Source organism: Mobula hypostoma, chromosome 11 (genome assembly GCF_963921235.1).
Source record: "Mobula hypostoma chromosome 11, sMobHyp1.1, whole genome shotgun sequence".
NCBI lineage: Eukaryota > Metazoa > Chordata > Chondrichthyes > Myliobatiformes > Myliobatidae > Mobula > Mobula hypostoma.
In genome coordinates this window covers 82,619,440-82,642,433 of record NC_086107.1, presented here as the reverse complement: position 1 = coordinate 82,642,433, position 22,994 = coordinate 82,619,440, and the positions used below count along the sequence as shown (strand labels likewise).

Genomic DNA, 22,994 nt, shown 5'->3' with positions numbered 1-22,994 from the left:
AAGAGTTGTTTGGACTCAACTTGAAGATTTGTAGGTGACATCAAGAATTCATCCAAGTACATTATAATTATTCTCTCTGAGCCTTCCCTTCATTTAAACAGAGATAGATCAGTCCATTCTTTAGTTTGTCTCGCTGTAGAAATAAGATCAATTGGGGAAGTACATGTTAGGGGAGACCTTAACAAAATCAGTAAAACTGGATTTGTTGGAGATGAATAAAATGCTCAGCATCAGCCAGAATAACATGTTCCTTTGCTATTACCATCAGATAAATAACTAAATCAAGCAGCAACTGTGATTTTTTTAAAATGTGAAGTATTAAAATGGCTGATAATTGCAAATTGTCTAAGGCGGGTCTTTTCATAATCCTAAAGAAAAATGTTTCTTCATGCTTGGCATGACATCGGCTGGGAAATTATGTCAAGAAACAGGGTGTATCTAGGCTTTAATAATATTATGATTTAAGAGAAGCTAGCAGGTGCTGAAGTTTAGACTCTTCAGCCTATGGAATAATCATCTGATACAGAATGGTGGACAGAACTGTGCTGTAAAGGATTAAGACATTACATCCATATACTTAACGACTTGTGAGCTATTTTAATATCTGTTGGCAAATTATGGAAATCATGACACAGACTAAGGTTGTTTGACACATGGTGTCTGTAGCTGTTGAAGACAATGTTCCCCCTCTAACCCCACTTTCCAGCAGTACATCTATGGCTTTGCAGGCCCTTTTTGTATAGAGTGAAAGCAAAAATCTGTGTGTTTCAGGCAACTTGTGACCATGGTTGGTAACTAGGACTGAGCTTAGTGGAATTACATTGTCACAAGATTGATTTGGTGGTGGATGATTGGAACAGAAGCAATTCTCATAATGAGATTTGAAGAATATTAGAAAAGGAAGCACCCCTTTAGCCTCCTCCTCTCCCCCCCCCCCCTTTAAGCATTCTGGTTAGTTCCGACTAATCTTATAACCTTGTTCTTTGTTCCTTGTTGGACAGCAGGAGTTTTAACTAATCCTGTTGGGTTGAGCTTACACATCTTGGGTCAATTAGTGCCAAACCATTTAATGCAACTTTTAGCAATCAGTGCACAGAAGTAAATATGATGTTCCTTGTGCGCTTTTGTTGAACTTGCTGGTGATGATTCTTAAAAATGATAGATTATGCCCTAGCGTCAGCTGCAGATGGAGCTTTTGTTGGTTGCTCTCAGAACTCGTAGCTAATGTAGGAGGAGTACATTGAATCAAAGCAGGTTTTAGAAAGCTAACAGGATGGGAAGTCCTTACAATGCCAATGAGAAAGATTTTTTAAAATTGTTAGGACATATGTTGTAAGTGTTTTGAAGTGGCTGTTGGACTCCTGCATTGTGTGTCATGCCTGGGTGGTTAATGCTCTCTCTTCATGCTTCTCACAGCAGCATTTCCAATGGCTCTAGAAGCCCTGTTTGTCTTGGTGGAATCTGTCCCTAAAGTTCTCTCCGTCAGCTTTTATTTCATTTTGTTGATTAACTTTTATTAATGAAATTTTCTGTTGTGTCTTTAAAATGCTTTACATGTAAAATGAACTTATGTTTCTTTTCCCTCCCTATCCACTAAAATGATAATTTATTCATCAGAGCAATAGTTATTCCCAAATTATCTAAATCTGTACCCGCTCAGACATGGAAAAGCTAAATTTTTCAGTCCAAAATTTGCTTTTTGTAGGTGTCATAGGATGAATGAATTTCTCCTCTTAATGACCAAATTTGGAGTATCTCAATTCTTTGCTTTTGAGGTGTTAACATTTTAATTGTCACTAGAGCCTCAAACTGCCACTTTTCAATGCGATTTATAAAGAAGCTGACCAGAATAATTTGAGGTTATCTTTGTGTGCTACTAAGCCAGTAGCTTCTCGGCTTTTGCCCACACCCTCACCCAACTTAAGTCATTTTGTGTGCATGTTTAAATTTGGAGGACAGTAACCTAGCAGGCAATCCTGTGGACCATTATTTCGGAACTACAAGTTTGAGCCCGTTATGGCAGTTGTGGAATTTAAATTCAAATACAAAATCTGAAAATATTAGTGTATATATAAATAGTATCAATAAAGTTAAACATATAACAGTTGTATTTAAAAAATATGCTTAATTAATGCATTAGAGGGAAAGTCTGTTTTCCTGAGTCTGGTGTGTATGTGACCCCAGGCCCACACATAGTTTTTGATGTAATTATACTGATTAAAGTTTCTTGCTTCTGAAAATTGTTTCCAAGTCAAGTTTGTTGTCACATGCACAACTACAGTGATGTTACAGGTACAGTACAAAACCTGCATGCATCAGCATCACAGGCACATAGGTACGGACAAACTAAATTATGCAAAGCAGTGAAGAGAGAGATAAAAAGACAGCAAAATCAAGACCATTCAAACAAAAAGACATATTTGTATTTTTGATGATGGCCTCCCCTTGGAATTTTCTTCTAGGTTGAATATTTTTTTTCTTTATTCTCAAAGGTAGTTTGGGTTAGAACAGAACTGGGTTATGCAAAGTTGTATTACTGGCACTAGCCTCATTTGGGAAAGCATAAGTAAACACATTTCCCTCATTTAGCACTAATATTGATGGCATAATCCAGGGAAGCCAACTGACTTTTATGAAAGAAGATGTTAGGGCAGCAGAGAAGAGGGTTCATTTCTGAGCTCTGAGTTACTTCATTTGAATTATTATGGAACTTGTAGAAGGGGATTTAAATTCCATTTAACCCTCACTCACTAGAAAAGGTGTTTTTGCTTGGATTTAGAGAATATGCAGTACCAACCAACATGCCCAAAACTCATCAGAAAAAGTTCAACAATTTTGCATAAGTTGTTTTAGTCATTTGAACTAAGATTTCTAAGGATTCTGAGTGAATGTAAGAATGTATAATTGACAGAAGTAATTCTGTGTTGTGCTGTTGATGGTCTAAACCTGAATCAACTTCACTTTATATAGAGCTCCCATTTGCTCAACGATTTTGGGTAAGATTTTTGTTGTTATTTTTTACTGGTAACAAAATTGAACTTGTTCATGTAATCAACATACAGCTACAAAAAGGACAGAGAAAGGGTGTTCCCTGTCTGTTTTTATGCTCCTTGTTTCCCATTTTAATTTTTTTCCTCCAATTTGTTCTTTGCAGGTCTGCCTCCTGAGCATTACCTCAATTAACCAGAGATGTGATTGTTTTCATTGCCTTTGCTTGCGTAGGTGGAAGACTAAATTGCTGTGGGTTTTTCTTCCCTTTCTTTCTCTGCTGTATTGTAGGTGTTGCTTATAGTTTCTTTTGCATGTCCATGTGTTATTCTTTCCTGTTTTTCTGCCTCTCTTTAGCTATTGATTCGAGGTGTTGTCCCCATGTGTTCTTATCAATGTGAGAATATGTTCAATACATCCCGCATCCCAGGTGTAGAGTCAGGTACGATGTCAATTCTTTACTGGAGCTGAGAAATTTTGCTGATATGCTTAATGCTAAGATTACACTGAGCTCTCAAATCGAGGACTGCTAAGAGTCGTTAAGCTGCAAAGCCTTTCGATTCATTAGTCCATAGCCCTGGACCAATGCGCTACTTTGTGAACCACAGGACTGAGACTCCTTCATAAGGATTGGTGTCATAGCCTGTTTAGAGGCTTTTCATTCCTGTTGGCTGTATTCTCTAGTAAAGGCTGTATAATGCTGGGGAGTGCCCGGATCCAGGAGCTGCTCACTGTTTCTGGTGATGGCATTGGCCTTGAACTATCTCAGTACAGCTGATAATTGTTAATCACAGAATGCTAAAGATCTCACCAGGTGGGATCTCTTAGCTTTGCTGATGCTTCTTCCAGCTGCTACGGGATATGTCACATGTAACCTCTTGGCTGGAGGCAGTCTGGGTGTGTATTTGCTATACAAAGTACTTCTCTATTTCTTAATGAGAAGATGTATTTGCTTTCTGCAGATCTGTGGGCATGTGAAGACGTGCAAGTTTGCTGTCTTCTCATTACATGCAAATTGCTAGTTTGGTGGTCCATGAAGGTGTCCTGAGCTTAATTATCTATTATTTTAGTCAGGAGGTACTTGGTTTTGGGAAAGTATATTTTTCAGGAAGTTGTACGTTGCCAAGTTTATCCTCCTTTGAAAGCTTTTGTTTCATTTAAAATAGAACATACTAGTTTCATTCACCAGCAATGTTGAATTTGCAGACCATTTGCAGCACCTCTTGGATAGCAAGCACATCGTGGTCTATCACAAGGGCCGTTATTTTAAAGTGGGGTTGTATCAAGGTGGACGCCTTCTGAATCCCTGTGAACTACAGAAACAATTTCAATATATCTTGGATGATTCTTCTTCACCTCAACCAGGTGAGAAGTACCTGGCTGCACTGACAGCAGGAAACCGGTAAGTGCTTTGCCTCTTTAAAGCTTTGCTTCTGATTCTTTTCTTTGAGATTCTGATTCTGGTTGCCTGATTGCTGATGACATTCAATTCATAGGTTTTTATTTATTTCTTGTTTGGAATATATGCATCATTGACAATGGTTACATTTATTGCCCAAGAAGATTAATTTCCACCCTGAACTGTAATTTTTCTGGTGAAATTTCTCCCATAACATTGTTGGCTAGGGATTGACCCAACATATTTCCGGGTCTGTATCGTGTGTAAGGTGTAAATGGTATCTTCAATTGAAGAGGACCATATAACTCAGTCCACACACTTCCATTGACACTTGCTCCTGCTGATGTAAAGTCCCGTTGGAAGCTTTGCATTAAGTAGGTTTGAACAAAGGGAACTGGCTTTTCATTGCACGGTAACATGACATCTGATTCGAATGAGAAACTAATCTGTTCTGAATATTGTTCTGTCTATTTTTTTAAACTTTGTCCTCAGCCATGGAGTGAACTGTGTGTTCCACTTTTGTCATTGCTAGAGAAGTAAAGGAGGGAATTGCAAGTTATACAAATAACAGATGAATTGATCAGAAATGTTGAGTTTGCATTGCTTTTTTGGATTTTAAGATCTCGGTCAGTTAGTGTAGAATAATGGAGTTTCAGTTTCTGTGTTGGGAATGGGGAAAAGCAGATTAAGGTTCCAGGTTCTGATTGTAATTCAGAAACTTGTTTTAAAGTGTGTGTGGAACTTGAATGGAGCCAAAGTCTATAATGAGCAATGTAACATACCGTGATAACACTCATAAACATTGTTCATAGATTTAAAATTGTTTAATGTCATTTCCAGTACACAAGTGTAAAGGAGAACAAAATAATTGTTACTGTGGATCTGATGCAGCACAAGAAAGCACAATAAGATAAAGAACTCAACAGTAAAAAACAATTAATAGAAATACATAAGAGAGATTATACATTGATTGTATGTCCATAAACTAATGCTAGGCTGTGCGTGAGGTGACTGACAGGAAATAATAAAATAGTGGTGGCGGCATTGATCAGTCTTACTGTGTGGGTCAAGTCACTGTTTTTGAGTCTAGTAGTCCTGCTGTGGATGCTACATAGCCTCCTTTCTGATGAGAGTGGGGCAAATGGTCCTTGAGCAGGGTGGGTGGAAGAAGAAGAAAATTAAGTTCGAGCAGTTGCCTGCTCCTGTGTATCAGAAGTAATTTAAGATCTTTGGGAATAGGGAAAGAACAGGCAGAAAGATACTTACATATGCTCTATTGCTGTACAGAGTTCCTTGGGCTAAGGCACGGAAATCATACTTCAGCACTGGAAAGAACAGGAACTCGCTGGACTGTGTGGAGAAAGCAGCATTCTTTGTCACTTTGGATGATACTAAACCTGAACTATTTGTGGACAACCAGGTGAAGTCACTGGATGAATATGCCAAGTCACTGCTACATGGCAAGTGCTATGACAGGTGAGTGCTGTTCCTACTTATTGCAAAATATGAAGGCTTCTACATTATGTTCAGTGTGAAAAGAAAGCTAACTGTCAGATAAATACACAACAAAAATAATTACATTGTCATAATGTTTATTCTTTAACTTAGAAATTAAGTTAATAGAGAAATAAATCACAAATGGCCCTTTGTATTAAATGAATCAGCATGGCTGTCAACCATCCACTTTCACTAATTGTAGATTAATCTTGTCCTATTTTCTATTCTCCACACTTTGTCATGATCTCCACGTGGATCGTACGACTCACCTATACACTAGGTAATTTATAATGACTAATAAATCTACCAATTTGCACACCTTTGAGATGTGGGAGGAAATTGGAGCTCTTGGAGGAAACTCAGAGTTACAGGGAAGACATGAAAATGCCACACAAGCAGCATCCGAGATCAGGATTGAACCTTGGTGTCTAGGCAGCAGTTCTATTAGCTGTGCTTTTTTTTGTCAGTTCTTCCATTGGCATTTGCTCCTGATGTACAGTCTCATAGGAAGCTTTGAATTAAGTGGGTTTGAACAAGGGAGCTGACTTTTCATTGCATGGGTAGCATGACATCTGAACTTAATCCTGACCTTGTCTGGTATCTACAATTTTCGCACTGTTTTATGAAGCAGTTCTTCTGGGATTGTTGCTTCCCTCCTTTAGAAAAGCAATCCTTTTTTACATTTCTGCTTTCCACACTATTCAGTCTGAACTTTCTCAAGAACAGAGGATAGTCATAACTCAAATAACACTGGAAAATAAAGATTTTGCTTCCTGAGTACTTTTGGGTATATCTTATGGATTTTAGGCTGCTGATCATGAAAATTGCCATGAAATTTCCCTATCATGCACCATTTTTTAAAATTACCTATATTTGTTATTTCAATTCATAATTCAAGTCAGAATAACTGAAGCCAAGATTAAGGAAGGCCATCTTGTTGGTCCACAACTCAAACAGGTCTTCATCATCATGAAGTGTTTCGAATGCTGCAACACATAACTTGAACCACATCATCAAGTTCACTGATGACACGACTGTGGTGGGTCTCATCAACAAGAACGATGAGTCAGCATACAGAGAGGAGGTGCAGTGGCTAATGGACTGGTGCAGAGCCAACAACCTGTCTCTGAATGTGAACAAAACAAAAGAAATGGTTGTTGACTTCAGGAGGACACAGAACGACCACTCTCTGCTGAACATCGACAACTCTCCGTAGAGATCGTTAAGGGCACCAAATTTCTTGGTTTTCACCTGGCAGAGAATCTCACCTGGTCCCTTAACACCAGCTCCATAGCAAAGAAGGCCCAGCAGCATCTCTACTTTCTGCAAAGGCTGCGAGAAGTCCATCTCCCACCTCCCATCCTCACCACATTCAACAGAGGTTGTATTGAGAGCATCCTGAGCAGCTGTATCACTGCCTGGTTCGGGAATTGCACCATCTCGGATCGCAAGACTCTGCAGCGGATAGTGAGGTCAGCTGAGAAGATCATCGGGGTCTCTCTTCCCGCCATTAGAGACATTTACACCACACACTACATCCGTAAAGCAAACAGCATTATGAAGGACCCCACGCCCCCCCCCCTCATACGAACTCTTCTCCCTCCTGCCATCTGGCAAAAGGCACCAAAGTATTCGGGCTCTCACGACCAGACGATGTAACAGTTTCTTCCCCCAAGTCATCAGACTCCTCAATACCCAGAGCCTGGACTGATACCAACCTACTGCCCTCTGCTGTGCATATTGTCTTGTTTATTATTTATTGTAATAATAAATGTTTTATGCATTTTATGCAGTCCTGGGTAGGTCTGTAGTCTAGTGTAGTTTTTATGTTGTTTTATGTAGTTCAGTGTAGTTTTTGTATTGTTCATGTAGCACCATGGTCCTAAAAAAACATCGTCTCGTTTTTACTGTGTACTGTACCAGCAGTTATGGTCGAAATGACAATAAAAAGTGACTTGACTTGACAATGACAGGCAATTCAAAGAACGTGGTGGCAATGGAGAAAATCGCATGGAAGGCATTTAAAGATGATGAAAATTTTCTTGGCAACTGTAGACCACCAAACTATACTTCATACTTATTGTAGCCAAACAATTGGTACTAGAATGTACAGTCATCACAGCGATATTTGATTCTGCGCTTCCCACTCCCTGGATTACAAAATATAAAATATTAAAAATAGTAAAAATTAGTAAGTGTTAAAAATTTAAGTTATAAATCATAAATAGAAAAATAGAAAGTAAGGTAGTGCAAAAAACCGAGAGGCAGGTCCGGATATTTGGAGGGTACGGCCCATATCCGGGTCAGGATCCGTTCAGCAGTCTTATCACAGTTGGAAAGAAGCTGTTCCCAAATCTGGCCATATGAGTCTTCAAGCTCCTGAGCCTTCTCCCGGAGGGAAGAGGGATGAAAAGTATGGTGACTGGGTGGGTCGTGTCCTTGATTATCCTGGCAGCATTGCTCTGACAGCGTGTGGTGTAAAGTGAGTCCACAGATGGAAGATTGGTTTGTGTGATGTGCTGCGCCGTGTTCACGATCTTCTGCAGCTTCTTTCGGTCTTGGACAGGACAACTTCCATACCAGGTTGTGATGCACCCTAGAAGAATGCTTTCTACAGTGCATCTATAAGAATTAGTGAGGGTTTTAGGGGACAGGCCAAATTTCTTTGGTTTTCTCAGGAAGTAAAGGTGCTGGTGGGCCTTCTTGGCAGTGAACTCTGCTTGGTTGGACCAAGTCAGGTCATATGTGATATTGACCCCGAGGAACTTAAAGCTTTTGACCTGTTCCATCTGCGCACTACCGATGTAAATTGGGTCGTGCGTTCCGCTACTCCTTCTGAAGTCAACAACCAATTCCTTCGTCTTGCTGATGTTGAGGGATAGGTTATTGTCTTCGCACCATGCCACCAGGTTCTTAATTTCCTCTCTGTACTCAAACTCATCATTACCCAAGATATGGCCTACGATTGTTGTGTCATCAGCAAACTTATATATTGAGTTTGATGGAAACTTGGCTACACAATCATGGGTGTACAGTGAGTACAGCAGGGGGCTGAGTACACAGCCTTGTGGGGCACCGGTGCTCAGAGTGATTGTAGCGGAGAGCTTGTCCCCTATTTTTACAGCCTGGGTCCTGTCTGTGAGGAAGTTGAAGATCCAGCAGCAGATCTGAGTGCTAAGGCCCAGGTTCTGGAGCTTAGGAATCAGTTTATTTGGAATGATGGTATTAAAGGGAGAGCTGTAGTCAATGAAAAGGAGCCTTATGTATGCGTCTTTATTCTCCAGGTGTTCTAAGGAGGAATGTAGGGCCAAAGAGATAGCATCTGTTGTTGACCTGTTGCTCCGGTAGGTGAATTGCAAAGCGTTGAGGTTGACCAGTAGACTGTGTTTGATGTGTGCCATAACCAATCGCTCGAAGCACTTCATAGCAATTGATGTCAGAGCCACAGGTCAATAGTCATTCAGGCATGCCGCCTTGCTCTTCTTCAGCACTGGGATTATCGTTGCCTTCTTAAAACACGAGGGGATCTTAGACTGAAGCAAGGAGCAGTTGAAGATGTCAGCAAACACTCCAGCTAGCTTGCTTGCACAGGCCCGGAGAACCCGTCCTGGGACACCATCTGGGCCCATCGCCTTCCTTGGATTTATCTTCAGGAAAGCCTTCTAACGTCCTCCTCCGTGACGATGAATCTTGATGCCACCAGGTCCGGTTCATCCGGAGGGAGGGGGACGCTCCTCTTCTGTTCAAATCTTACGTAGAATTCATTAAGTTCATCGGGAAGAGAAGCGCCATAGTTATTGATATTCCCAGCCTTTTCTTTGCGCCAGTGATCTCATTTAGACCCTGCCATATTCTACTGGCATCCCTTTGCTTGAAGCATGCAAAACCATGAAGTGCAGCATATCACTAAAGTTTTATTTTCTGCATTCCCGCTGTCAGTGATGAGCATGGTGAAAAGTTTTACCAAGACATTGTGGTCAGGGAGAAATGGTGTCAGGGCGACTGGAATCCATCAATGCTGGCTGATTATTGCTGGACACTTAAGCAAGAAGCCTTAGACACTGAATACAGATGAATATTATCAACAAAACATTTTTAGCTTAGTTGAACTATTGCAAAGCATCAGCACGAATAATGCAATTAAATGCATTATATTCAATAAAATATAATTTCTTGTGTTTCCAAATTCCTATGTGACACAAGTAGTCTGACATTATATTTTTGTTCAGCTTCAAACGGTCTTATCATAAACCACAACAAAAATTCTGAGGAAGCAATAGTTTTGAAAAGTTTATTGCCCAGTGTAAACATCAATTTAAAGTACTGACCTAATTCATAGTCAAGAAAGTGATCTCAATGTGCTGATCTTGGTTGTCAGGATTTGGAGGAAATTAGCTGAATATCAAGATTTTGCACATTATACTCGTCAGGTTTGAGCTGTAAACTTTTCCATTGCAGTTAGGTTGTCTCTGCTAGATCTTTCTGGGATGTGTTCTAGTTCATTGTTCCTTTCTGTCTGAATTACTACTTTCATTCATCACCTAGCTTTATCTACTTGTCTTTTTTTTAGTTATTTCAACCTACAGTTTTCATATTCCTTCATGATGTGCATACACAGCACACAAAACCTCAACAACACTGGCAGTATAATTACTGAAGCATAGTGTGCCAATTTCTATAACATACAATGTCAAGGAAGTTGAGACAGTTGATGTTTATATCTGGACTTCACCGCATCTTGTTCCCATTCCAACCTCACTCCTTCTGAACGCTCTGCTCTCCACTCCCTCCGCACTAATCCTAACCTTACTATTAAACTCGCCGATAAGGGGGGTGCTGTTGTAGTCTGGTGTACTGACCTCTACCTTGCCGAGGCACAGCGACAACTCGCGGATACCTCCTCTTATTTAACCCTCGATCGTGACCCCACTAAGGAGCACCAGGCCATCGTCTCCCACACCATCTCCGACTTTACCCGCTCAGGGGATCTCCCATCCACTGCTACCAACCTTATAGTTCCCACACCTCGCACTTTCCGTTTCTACCTCCTACCCAAGATCTACAAACCTGCCTGTCCTGGCAGACCTATTTTCTCAGCTTGCTCCTGCCCCACCGAACTCGTTTCTGCATACCTCGACACGGATTTATGCCCCCTTGTTCAATCCCTTCCTACCTATGTGCATGACACTTCTCACGCTCTTAAACTTCTCGATGATTTTAAGTTCCCTGGCCCCCACCACTTTATTTTCGCCATAGATGTCCAGTCCCTATATATTTCCATCCCCCATCAGGAAAGTCTCAAAGCTCTCCGCTTCTTTTTGGATTCCAGACCTAATCGGTTCCCCTCTAGCACCACTCTGCTCCGTCTAGTGGAATTAGTCCTTACTCTTAATAATTTCTCCTTTGGCTCCTCTCACTTCCTCCAAACTATAGCTATGGGTACCCGTATGGGTCCTAGCTATGCCTGCCTTTTTGTTGGCTTTGTGGAACAATCTATGTTCCCTACCTATTCTGGTATCTGTCCCCCACTTTTCCTTCGCTACATCGACGACTGCATTGGCGCTGCTTCCTGCACGCATGCTGGGCTCGTTGACTTTATTAACTTTGCCTCCAACTTTCACCCTGCCCTCAAGTTTACCTGGTCCATTTCTGACACCTCCCTCCCCTTTCTAGATCTTTCTGTCTCTATCTCTGGAGACAGCTTATCCACTGATGTATACTATAAGCCTACTGACTCTCACAGCTATCTGGTCTGTTCCTCTTCTCACCCTGTCTCTTGCAAAAATGCCATCCCCTTCTCGCAATTCCTCCGTCTCCGCCGCATCTGCTCTCAGGATGAGGCTTTTCATTCCAGGACGAGGGAGATGTCCTCCTTTTTTAAAGAAAGGGGCTTCCCTTCCTCCACCATCAACTCTGCTCTCAAACGCATCTCCCCTATTTCATGCACTTCTGCTCTCACTCCATCCTCCCGCCACCCCACTAGGAATAGGGTTCCCATGGTCCTCAGCTACCACCCCACCAGCCTCCGGGTCCAACATATTCTCTGTAACTTCTGCCACCTCCAACGGGATCCCACCACTAAGCACATCTTTCCCTCTCCCCCCCCCCCGCTTTCCGCAGGGATCACTCCCTACGCGACTCCCTTGTCCATTCGTCCCCCCCATCCCTCCCCACTGATCTCCCTCCTGGCACTTATCCTTGTAAGCGGAACAAGTGCTACACATGCCCTTACACCTCCTCCCTTACCACCATTCGGAGCCCCAGACAGTCCTCCCAGGTGAGGCGACACTTCACCTGTGAGTCGGCTGGGGTGATATGCTGCGTCCGGTGCTCCCGATGTGGCCTTCTATATATTGGCGAGACCCGACGCAGACTGGGAGACCGCTTTGCTGAACACCTATGCTCTGTCCGCCAGAGAAAGCAGGATCTCCCAGTGGTCACACATTTTAATTCCACATCCCATTCCCATTCTGACATGTCTATCCACGGCCTCCTCTACTGTAAAGATGAAGCCACACTCAGGTTGGAGGAACAACAGCTTATATTCCATCTGGGTAGCCTCCAACCTGATTTAATGCCCCACCTCCCCCTCGTACCCCATCCGTTATTTATTTTTATACACACATTCTTTCTCTCACTCTCCTTTTTCTCCCTCTGACTATACCCCTTACCCATCCTCTGGGTCGTCCCCCCCCCTTGTCTTTCTCCCTGGGCCTCCTGTCCCATGATCCTCTCATATCCCCCTTGCCAATCACCTGTACAGCTCTTGGCTCCATCCCTCCCCCTCCTGTCTTCTCCTATCATTTTGGATCTCCCCCTCCCCCTCCCCCTCCCACTTTCAAATCTCTTACTAACTCTTCCTTCAGTTAGTCCTGACAAAGGGTCTCGGCCTGAAACGTCGACTGTACCTCTTCCTAGAGATGCTGCCTGGCCTGCTGCGTTCACCAGCAACTTTGATGTGTGTAGCTTGAATTTCCAGCATCTGCAGAATTCCTGTTGTTTAGGGCAGTAGTATGCGTAAAGGGAAATATAATAAGGGTTTGGCCAAGATTGTGTGTGTGTGTGTATGTATACTGTCAGTGGCCACTTTATTAGCTACATTTGCTCATTAATTCAGATATCTAATCAGTTATCTTGTGGCAGCATAATGCATAAAAACATGCAGACATGGTCAAAAGGTTCATTTGTTTAGATAAAGCATCAGAATGGGGAAGAAATGTGATCGAAGTGACTTTGACTGTGAAATGATTGTTATTCACCAAACTCTCATAGTACTTCTTCACGTTGGATGTAAGTGCTACTGGACGATAGTCATTGAGACAAGTTACCGTGTTTTCTTAGGCGCAGGTGTAATTGAAGCAGGTGGGTACCTCAGAATGCTGAAGTGAAAGGTTCTTCTGGGTGCTCGTATTTCCTCCTACATTCCAAAGACTTATAATTAGGATTAATGAGTTGTGGTTTGATTTGATGCAAATGACACACTTCAGTGTATGTTTCAATGTATATGTGACAAAGAAAGCTAATATTTAAGCATATGGTGAAAGCCTGTGGGAGTTATTGTGAGAGGATAGCCATTTCATTGAGGTTCCTGCAGATTCTGCTTTATGTCCCTGTTTTTCTTTCATTCAGTAATGGTTTAAGCATTGACATGCTCTTGGCATTTAAGAAGTTCGCAGTTGGCTGAATGGAAAAGTGGCAAATGGGTTGTTCAAGGTTCAAAGGTTCAGTTTATTATCTAAGTATACAACTGTGAAATTAGTCAATTCTCTGGATAGCCATGAAACCAAGAAAGAAAAGAAAGGCAGCATGATCATCCCAGTTAAGAAAAAACAAACAAAAAAAATGGATCAGGCATATCAACCCCCAAATTCCTCCTCCTGCACAAAAAAAAATGAACAGAATAGATCAGGTACATCGATCCCAAATCTCTCCTCCTGCACAAAAAAAAGAGCAAAATAGATCAAGCACATCAACTCCCAAATCCCCCAACCCACACAAAAAAATGAGAAGATCGGGCAAAAAAACACAATACAAAAACTAAGACAGAAAACAAGATTTTATAGTCCAAGTCCACATCCAAAACACAGAAAAATCTGGGGAACACTCTCTGGGCCCAGTGGCAGACCTTTCGCTCTCCAGTACAGAGCAACCAAAAGTTAGTTAGCTGGTGTTCACCCTTCATACTTGCTTTGATGCTTCATTCACCCTTGTCGCTTTTGTTGGCAAACAGTGGAAGCTTTAATTGGTGAAATGGAGCCAAACATTGGCTTGTGCCCTGTCTTGCAGCCTTCTCGCTATGAGTTACGCTCATGTTGCCTCTGCCTCTCAGGATCTCAGAGACTGCAGAGCACTGAAGCACATAAACGATGACCAAACAGCAAAACACAGTCTACAACAGTTCCAGAATCACATTCAATACAAGAAATAAACGTAAAAGACATAAAAGATTTCATGATCTATCCAGAAGATGTCGACCAAAGGAGAGTTGTATGCAGGTGCCATCTTGACTGGAAGTATGCTAATTACGAAGTAATAAGTGTGGGAAGAAGAAACAATGAAAACAGGATACAATAAACTTAAGAATCTTGAAGTGGAGGAATAGAAGGAATTTGTTCCATTCCTTAGACTCAGAAGATAGTAGGCCATTAGATAGATACTTAAGCTGACATTTGGGATATTTTTCTTTATTAATCAAAGCATAAGAGCAGACAGGTTAAACTAAGACTTTACGTACTGACTGTGTAATAATGAAAGAATTTGATAGAATCTTTGAAGGCACAGAAGGGATTTAAATGGATGTTTCCAGGTCTGAAGAATTTCAGGTTGGTTGTGAACTTTTGAACTTTTTTTGCCCTTCAGTCTCTATTTCACAAATCTGCCTTTCTTGCCTTTAAATACATGCAGTGACGTAGCTAGCATGTGTTGGGCAGGCATTCATGATCCCATGAGACAAATTCCATCTCATTGTCTGAAAGGTTGCAGAGCTGAGAACTTAATCCCAGATATGCTCTTTAAGGCTGTGAAGTGAGAGTTGAAAAGATGAATTAGATGACATAGCTTTTCGTTGGCTAGCACTGAGATAAATGATAAAATGCTTTTCTTCCCTACCGTTCTATTGAAATTGTGATCAGCCAGAGAATAAACCACGTGATCAGTATGACTAGTCTGTACTTGGCAAAGCTAACGGAAATTGGAAAATTACTGAAGGCAGGTTCACCACAGTCCCTCGGGCAAATTGTTATGGAAAAGAATTGTCATAGATATATACTGAGTTAAGAAATGGCATTATGTTACAATACAAGCATAAACTGAAAGAGTGTGAGCACTCATGCATAATGCACATATTTTAACAAAATTAAATCCTTCCCTTTATTTTGTTCTTTAGGTGGTTTGATAAGTCATTCACTTTCATTGTGTTTGCAAACGGCAAAGTGGGGTTGAATGCAGAACATTCCTGGGCTGATGCACCAATTATAGGACACTTGTGGGAGGTAAAGAAACTGTTTATTTCTTAATAAGATGAAACTGAGTCAAATGTCCTGGCAACATAACTAGTGCTGCTGTCCATAATGCATTGGCCTGGATCTTTATTCAAACAACAGTTGCATGGGAACTCCAGAATATAATTTTATTATTAATTAATTTAACCATTGTGTTTGTGAAAAATGATGCAAACTGTTATTGTTTTCCTTGCAGCAAGTTAAGGGTTATTTAATGTAAAACATTCAAAGGATTTTTAACAGAGTAAATAAGTTTCAAAGAAATAGAAATTCAAAGCAGTCATTGACCATTTGATCTTTCAAGCATGCTGTATCGTCCTGCAGCAGAGAATTGCACAAGTTGACTACTCTTTGGATGAAGAAGATTAATATCTCAGTCATAAATTACTTGTCTTGTATCTTTAGTCTGTGATTCCTTGTTTGTGATTTTTCCTTCATTGCATGTAGTCTCGCAAAGCAAAGTGTACACTAAAGGCTCCCAATACAAGCTGGTGCTGCTTAGAAATTGGATTTAATCCTCCTTTGATATTCTGAAAGCTTGCTGCAAGTAATACTGACGCTCCTTCCCCTACAGTAAGCCAAGAATATCTGGGAAGATGCTCCCTGAGTTTCAATGGGCTTTTGCTACTCCTGATGGAATTTCTTTGGAAAATTTGTGGATATAAAGTTAAAAGAGTACAGAGAAAATTTACAAGGTTGCTTTTGGAACTGGAAGACCTGAGTTATAAGGAAAGATTGAATAGGTTAGGACTTCATTCCTTGGAACGTAGAAGATTGAGGGGAGATTTGATAGAGGTATACAAAATTATGGGGGGTGTAAATAGAGTAAATGCAAGCAGGCTTTTTCCATTGAGTTTGGGTGGGATCACAACTAGAGGTCATGGGTTAAGGGTGAATGGTGAAAAGTTAGAGAGGAACATGAGGGGAAACTTCTGGAGAGAGTGTGGAATGAGCTGCCAGTGCAGGTGGTGCATGTGAGCTCGATTTCAATGCTTAAGCAAAGTTTGGATAGGTATATGAATGGTAGGGGTTTGGAGGGCTATAATCTGGTGCAGGTCATTGGGAGTAGGCAGTTTAAATAGTTCAAATAGACTAGATGAACCAAAGGGCCTGTTCCTGTGTTGTACTTTTCTATGATTCTTTGACACCATATACTCTGGTGTTGAGAACGAGGTAATGAAGAACTCTTCCCATGGTAACTACAGTGGTGCAAGAGAAAAGGCCACGTAGAGCTGAGGGAAAATACAGGGTATTCAGGAGATACCATTCTCCAGTGTTTCTCAGTATCCCTCTACACAATTTACTGAACTGATCAATAACTGTTGTGCAAGTGGCTCTAAATTGCTGTGGACTGGTTTAATTAACAGGCCAGTGGTTACTGATGTGTGGGAGGGTGTTTGTTAATAATTTAACAAATGCTGTGTACATCACATGGCTTTTTGCAAGTTAATAATGAAGGCTGTAGATATTCCACAAAATTCCAATTCCAGTGAGTTTTGGAGAAAACATACTCTGAAACAATTAACAGTTAAGATGAATCCTGCATTGAAATAACTAAACTAATTTCCCAATAGTTACTAATTGACCTGGAAAGAAATACAACCATGACATTACATGCACAGAAGTATATGTAAATTAAAAAGGCATGAATGAGTTCATTTTCTAGACATATGATTTTATCAATATGATTCTTTCTTTACACTTGATCATTGATGTACGACTTGGCAGAACACTTCTGGACAGAAGTTTCATAAAGGATGTCTAAGCTAAGGATCATTACATAAGATTGTAAAAGTTGTGAATGGATTAGGAGAGCTTTCCACAGAGGACTGTTAATTATATGCAAATCCAAGATGCAAAATAATAGTGGCAGTAAATGTTTTCTGTCTAATAAAATGAATCTGCCAGTTCAAGTATCTATATATGTGTAAGTGATTGCTCAAAGCAGCATTGAAGCTTTTGACTTATTGCAAGTGATATTTGTTCCACTGTGCGAACAGTCAACAAAATGAAGTAATTCATTTTCATAGTTCTCAAAGTAAATAGCATTTTAATTATACTGATTAATGGCCAGTAACGAAGAAATTCTAGCAATATTTCTAAAATTGCACAAAATTGGTCCAAACTTTCAGGATGTGACCTAATGACTTGTCTTAACTAACTGAGTTCAGTACAAAAAATATGCACTCAAGTTGAAAAATCAAAGGCCGAAGCTTGATAGAATATTCTGCTCTGAGTGAGGAAAAAAACTGCCTCCTTATTTTTCTGGTAAGTTATTTGTGAATCTCCCTCTAATACTTCCAATATTACCCATTGCTAAATAATCAGTTTGTGCGGCATCTTTTGAGCAATTTTATCTGGTTGTAATTATCCTTATTCCCTCGTGAATTTAGTAACTTGTTTACAATTAGTGATTCATATATTTCACACAAAATTCATGTCAGAGACTGACCTTGTTGTAAAGCTGTCTGTAGATTTCAGGGTTATGAGATAACATTTGGAAGTCCTTTTGACACACTGGGTCTAATTAGGTATAAAAAATCCACTTGTATACAACACACAAAATGCTGGAGGAACCTAACAGAGCAGGCAGCATCTATGAAAAAGAGTACATTGAACATTTTGGGCCAAGACCCTTCATCAGGATTCATGAAGGGTCTCAGCCGGAAATGTCAGCTGTACTCTTTTCCGTAGATGCTGCCTGGCCTGAGTTCCTCCAGCATTTTGTGTGTGATGCTTGGATTTCCAGCATTTGCAGATTTTCTTGTTTGCCACTCATATACAATGTGTGTTTGTAGTCAGCAGAATTGGAATAGTTGGGGGAAATGGGAATAATAACTAGCAAATAAATAATATAACAAAGACATAAAGACACAGTAGCGCAGCAGTAGCTTAACAGTATTATGGTACTGGCAACAGGGTTCAATTCCTGCAGCTGTCTGTAAAGTGCTTGTATGATCTCCCATGACTGCATGGATTTCCTTCGGGGGCTGCAGTTTCCTCCCACATTTCAAAAAGCTACCGGTTAGTAGGTTAATTGGTGACATGGGTGTAATTGGGCGGGGTGAGCTTGTTTGGCTGGAAGGGCCTGTTACCGTGCTGTAATCTCTAAATAAAAATAAATAGTAAAAGACAAAGTATTAGGAGAAATAGGAAAATAATCTTTTTGGGATGAAAATTATTTTACTGTGCTTTGTTTGCAGAAACAACCATTCACTGTCTCAATTGGTTCAACACCTTAGGGTATTGCTTGTAGCTGTCTGCTGCCTGCACAGTGCCATTAGATATGGGGAATAGATATCCCTCTTGCTAGTGACAGTCATTTTTCACAGATTAGAAAAGCAATTATAGTTACTTGAAATGCCATGGATTTTTGTGTTAACCAATATCCTCAAACAATTAATTTTACATCAGCCTTATAACGTTAAACATTTCTGCCATGTACTTGTTAGTTGCTTGAATGAAACAAGATATTCCCCTCTCTCTACAGATGATTCTTCTAACCTTAGTGTTTGAGCAGCACTGTGGTTTCAAAGAATTTTGACATGGGAGGATGTTCGAGTGGATATGCCGAAAAAATCCTTGCAGTGTAAAAACATGACTTTTGCTCTATTTTCATATCGGTTGTTGAATAAAACTTTATAATGATAACTTCTTTTTCTGTGTCGTCTTTCATTCATTCTGTTCATATTGCATTTGTATTTTTTAGTGCATTGTGTGATTTTGACAATTCTACTATATATATTTTGGAATATCTGTTTTGCATGCCTTCTTTCATTGTATATCCCTAGTATTATTTTGTGTTCCCTACCCTTCATTCGGGTTTGAGCTAACAGGAATTCACTGAACTATCAAGCATGTAACTTGCGGAATGAAATTTTGCAGCTATAAGCCAGAGTAAATGGGGCCTACTTCAATTAGTAGAACTGAAAAGTTTTCGGTAAAGCTGCATGTTTGCTTTTACCGTTTTGGAATAGCAATGAATTAAGAGCATTTGTGTTGGAAAAGATGAAAACAACATGTATAATATTTGTAAAGTATGTAAAAGTTCCAATGGTACATACGTCACTGGCATAGAGTTCCTGTTATTGGTATTGAAATTTGACTTAAAAGTACATCTTTTCCTGATAATTGGTTTAAGTTTTCAATTTTTTTTTCTGGTTATGGTATACTGCACACTTGATACAAATCAATAAGCTTTGCTATTTCTGGTAAATTTCAGGTAACATCTGGCAGAACAAAGGTTTGGGTGGGAGGAAAAGATTTGCCATGACAGGGGTTGCATAATCTATGATTTCGAAATTGCTTCAAATGATGTGGAGATCTTAGAATATTTTGTAAGGAAGTCAGAGTTAGGAACATTGACAGGATGACGGTTGGGGAAGAGGTAAACAGTATAATTTGGGTTTAGTATGAAAGCCACAATCTCTGGCAGTCTTGGCACATGTCCATTCTTCCTGATGAGGCTTGATAGTCTGTTAAATTCAAATATCCAATTCTGTTCTTAACTAGCATTGCCACATTTCTCAACTGTAATCCTGGTGGATTTTTCTCCCACCCCATGGCTCAGTTATAACATCTTACTGCCTGTAATAAAAAGTAACTAATTTCACATACCAAAAACTAACCCTGGCACCTTCTGATCATAATAATCCCCTGTTCTGTTTGTTTATTTATTTTATCTATTTATTATTAGATATTTGGTTTTGTCAAGTGTGGATGGTCATCCTAGTTGGATCTGTCAATTTTAAATGAGGCAGGATAATTATTGGACTACTTGTGTAGTCTTGAAAGTGTATGATTCAGATCAGGCACAGGCAATTAAAGCTATCATACCATGTGATGAATTATTAGTTATTATAATTTTATGAATTTAATGTGTTATTCAGATTTACTAATGGTGTCAATCCCATGCATTTTTTCATTTAATTTTGATTTCAGTTTACTTTTCCTCTTGTGGTTCCCATATTCTGCTTCTTTGTTGTTCTACAGTATGCCTTGGCCACAGACACCTTCCAACTTGGGTACAAAGACGATGGTAACTGTAAAGGTGATCCAGCCCCAAATGTGTCGCCACCACAGAGATTACAATGGGACATTCCAAGTGAGGTGAGACCTTTAACTTCTGCTTCTGCAATCTTGCCATGGAGAGTTCTGTCTAAAACTCTCCAAAGCCGTTTCAGCAGTGTCTTCCAAATCTTTACTAGACAGTGAGACATCGATAACAAATTGATGGCTTCAACAATGTTAACGCTATTCCATGGTCAGGACATAGGCATGTAGAACTTTTGCATCATTGAAGATTGTGGGTCTTTGCCAAGCAGCAGTGTGGACCGCCTTCACTACCTATATTTGAGTAGTTCAAGAATAAAGAAAAGTCCAACCTCTACCTAGCACAGCTGTTGATGGGTAATAAATGCCATCCATCCTAACAATAGTGAACAATCATTTTAAAATGAAATGGCAAACAGAGGAAGCTGAAGTTTTGAAATTAAAAGAGCAACCCAATAGAGATAGCTAGGAAGTCAGGCAGCATCTGCGAATTTAAAGCGTATCCATAAGCAAAGTATTCTGTAGTTCTAGTTTGTTCCAGCAGTCATTCATTTTCATGGGGACATTCTCTTCGTGAATGCTACTTGACTTCCCATGTTAAACCTGGAACCAGCTCTACAGGCATGCTTCACAGCCTGAGTGCCTTGTGCTGGAAGTAAGAACTTTAGCAGGAAAATTGGGCACATCAGCACAGGTGCAGAGTCTGCAGTCATGGACAAGGTGAATGCTGGAAATTAAATCTTCTCAAGCTCATCATAACAAAACTGAGATGCAACTAATCCTTACTTTGCCTACTTTACACCCACATGGCCTGTACTTGGCTCTCCCAAGACCCTTGATCTCTAGTTGTGGACAGTCATTCCCATGTCAGCTGAGGCCTAACATCAAAATGAACTGGATCTCTTGGCATATCTTTTGGGTGGACAGCTCGCTTAGATGTTAGTTGTTCACATTCTCTCCATGTACTTTAAGCCTGTAATATCCTTCAATGCCAATGTGAGAACAGTTTTGTGAATGAATTTAGGCTCTTAAACCAGCATGGTTAACTTCACTCAACTCAACATTGAACTGATTCCACAACCTGAACTGACTCGCTTTCAAGGCTCTACAACTCGTGTTGTCAGCATCATTTGTTTGTTTATTTATTTATTTGCACATTTTGTCATCTTTTGTATGTTGGTTGTTTGTCAGACTTTTTCTTTGGCTTGCGCCTGCGTGCGTGTGAGTCTGTGCTTGCGTGTCCGTGTGTGCGTCCATGATGGTGTCTTTTTCATTGCTTTTACAAGGCGCAGAGTGAAAGAGGGAGAGGGGGACTGGCACGCCACCCCTCACACAGACATTTTCGCAGTATTTTTCCTTTATTTTACGAGGTCGAGTTGCGATCTGGACACTCAACCTGGCACGGATGGAAAACGTACTCAGGAGCGGACCCGACTAGTTTCAAACCCGGGAACCTCCGCTCCCGGGTCCGGTGCCGATGTCGTTGCACCACCAGCCAGTCCTGTTTGTCAGTCTTTATGTGTAGTTTTTCATTGATTCTGTTGTATTCCTTTATTCTATAAAAGAAAATGAATCTCAGGATGACGTACATACTTTGGTAATAAGTTTAGTTTGGGCTTTGAATTTTAATATCATACTTGAAGACATATTGGACATACTTGGGTAACTATGTTACATCTTTGTGGATTGATTAAGTCCAGTGACAAGCAAGTTGTTGTCATCAGTATAACTGATTTTACTACTTTTCCCTTCCATCCCTTTTTCAGTGCCAAGGAGTAATCATGCATTCACTAAAGGTGGCACAGAAACTGGCTGACGATGTTGATTTCTATGCATTCCCATTTACTCGGTTTGGCAAAGGTATGATTAAGAAATGCAGAACCAGTCCTGATGCCTTCGTCCAAATTGCTCTGCAGCTTGCCAACTACAGGGTAAGAACAAAACAGAATCAGCAATTTGCTCAGTGGAGATGGGTTTGTGATGATAGTTAGGAACAGAAGCAGAAAAAGATTCAACCCAAGTAGTGATTTTCTGGCAACACGCTAAATGCTGGAGGAACTCAGCAGGCCAGGCAGCATCTATGGAAAAGAGTATAGTCAATGTTTTGGGCCAAGATCCTTGATCAAGGAAAAAAAATGAATCAGTGTTAGAAGGTTGGCGGGAGGGAGAAGAGGTGAGGAAGAAACACAAAGTGATAGGTGAAACCAGGAAGGGGAAGGGGTGGGGTATAGAGCTGGAAAGTTAATTGGTGAAAGAAATACAGGGCTGGCGAAGTGGGGAGCTGATAAGAGAGGACAGAAGGCCGTGGAAGAAAGAAAAGGAGGAGGAGCACCAGAGGGAGGTGATAGATGGGTAAGGAGATGAGGTGAGAGAGGGAAATAGGAATGGTGGGGGGGGGGGGCATTACCAGAAGTTCAAGAAATCGATGTTCATGCTATCAAGTTGGAGGCTACCCAGATGGAACATAAGGTGTTTTTCCAACCTGAGTGTGGCCTCATTGTGACAGTACAGGAGGCCGTGGACTGGCATGCCAGAATGGGAATGGGAAATTGAATTAA

General features: G+C 40.5%; 1 protein-coding gene across 6 annotated transcripts in view; it reads left to right on the top strand.

Moving 5' to 3' along the window:
- Window positions 1-22,994, top strand: part of LOC134353879 (carnitine O-palmitoyltransferase 1, liver isoform-like) — a 141,240-nt gene that overhangs the window by 83,731 nt on the left and 34,515 nt on the right. For 5 of the 6 annotated variants that reach the window (XM_063062382.1, XM_063062383.1, XM_063062381.1 and 2 more), the window contains 5 exons: window positions 4,195-4,390; window positions 5,675-5,863; window positions 15,270-15,375; window positions 20,377-20,493; window positions 22,203-22,367. In XM_063062382.1, the coding sequence (XP_062918452.1) occupies window positions 4,195-4,390; window positions 5,675-5,863; window positions 15,270-15,375; window positions 20,377-20,493; window positions 22,203-22,367 (773 nt within the window). Of the gene's footprint in view, window positions 1-3,345; window positions 3,431-4,194; window positions 4,391-5,674; window positions 5,864-15,269; window positions 15,376-20,376; window positions 20,494-22,202; window positions 22,368-22,994 lie in introns of all 6 variants that reach the window. The other variant, XM_063062386.1, reaches the window with a different exon arrangement.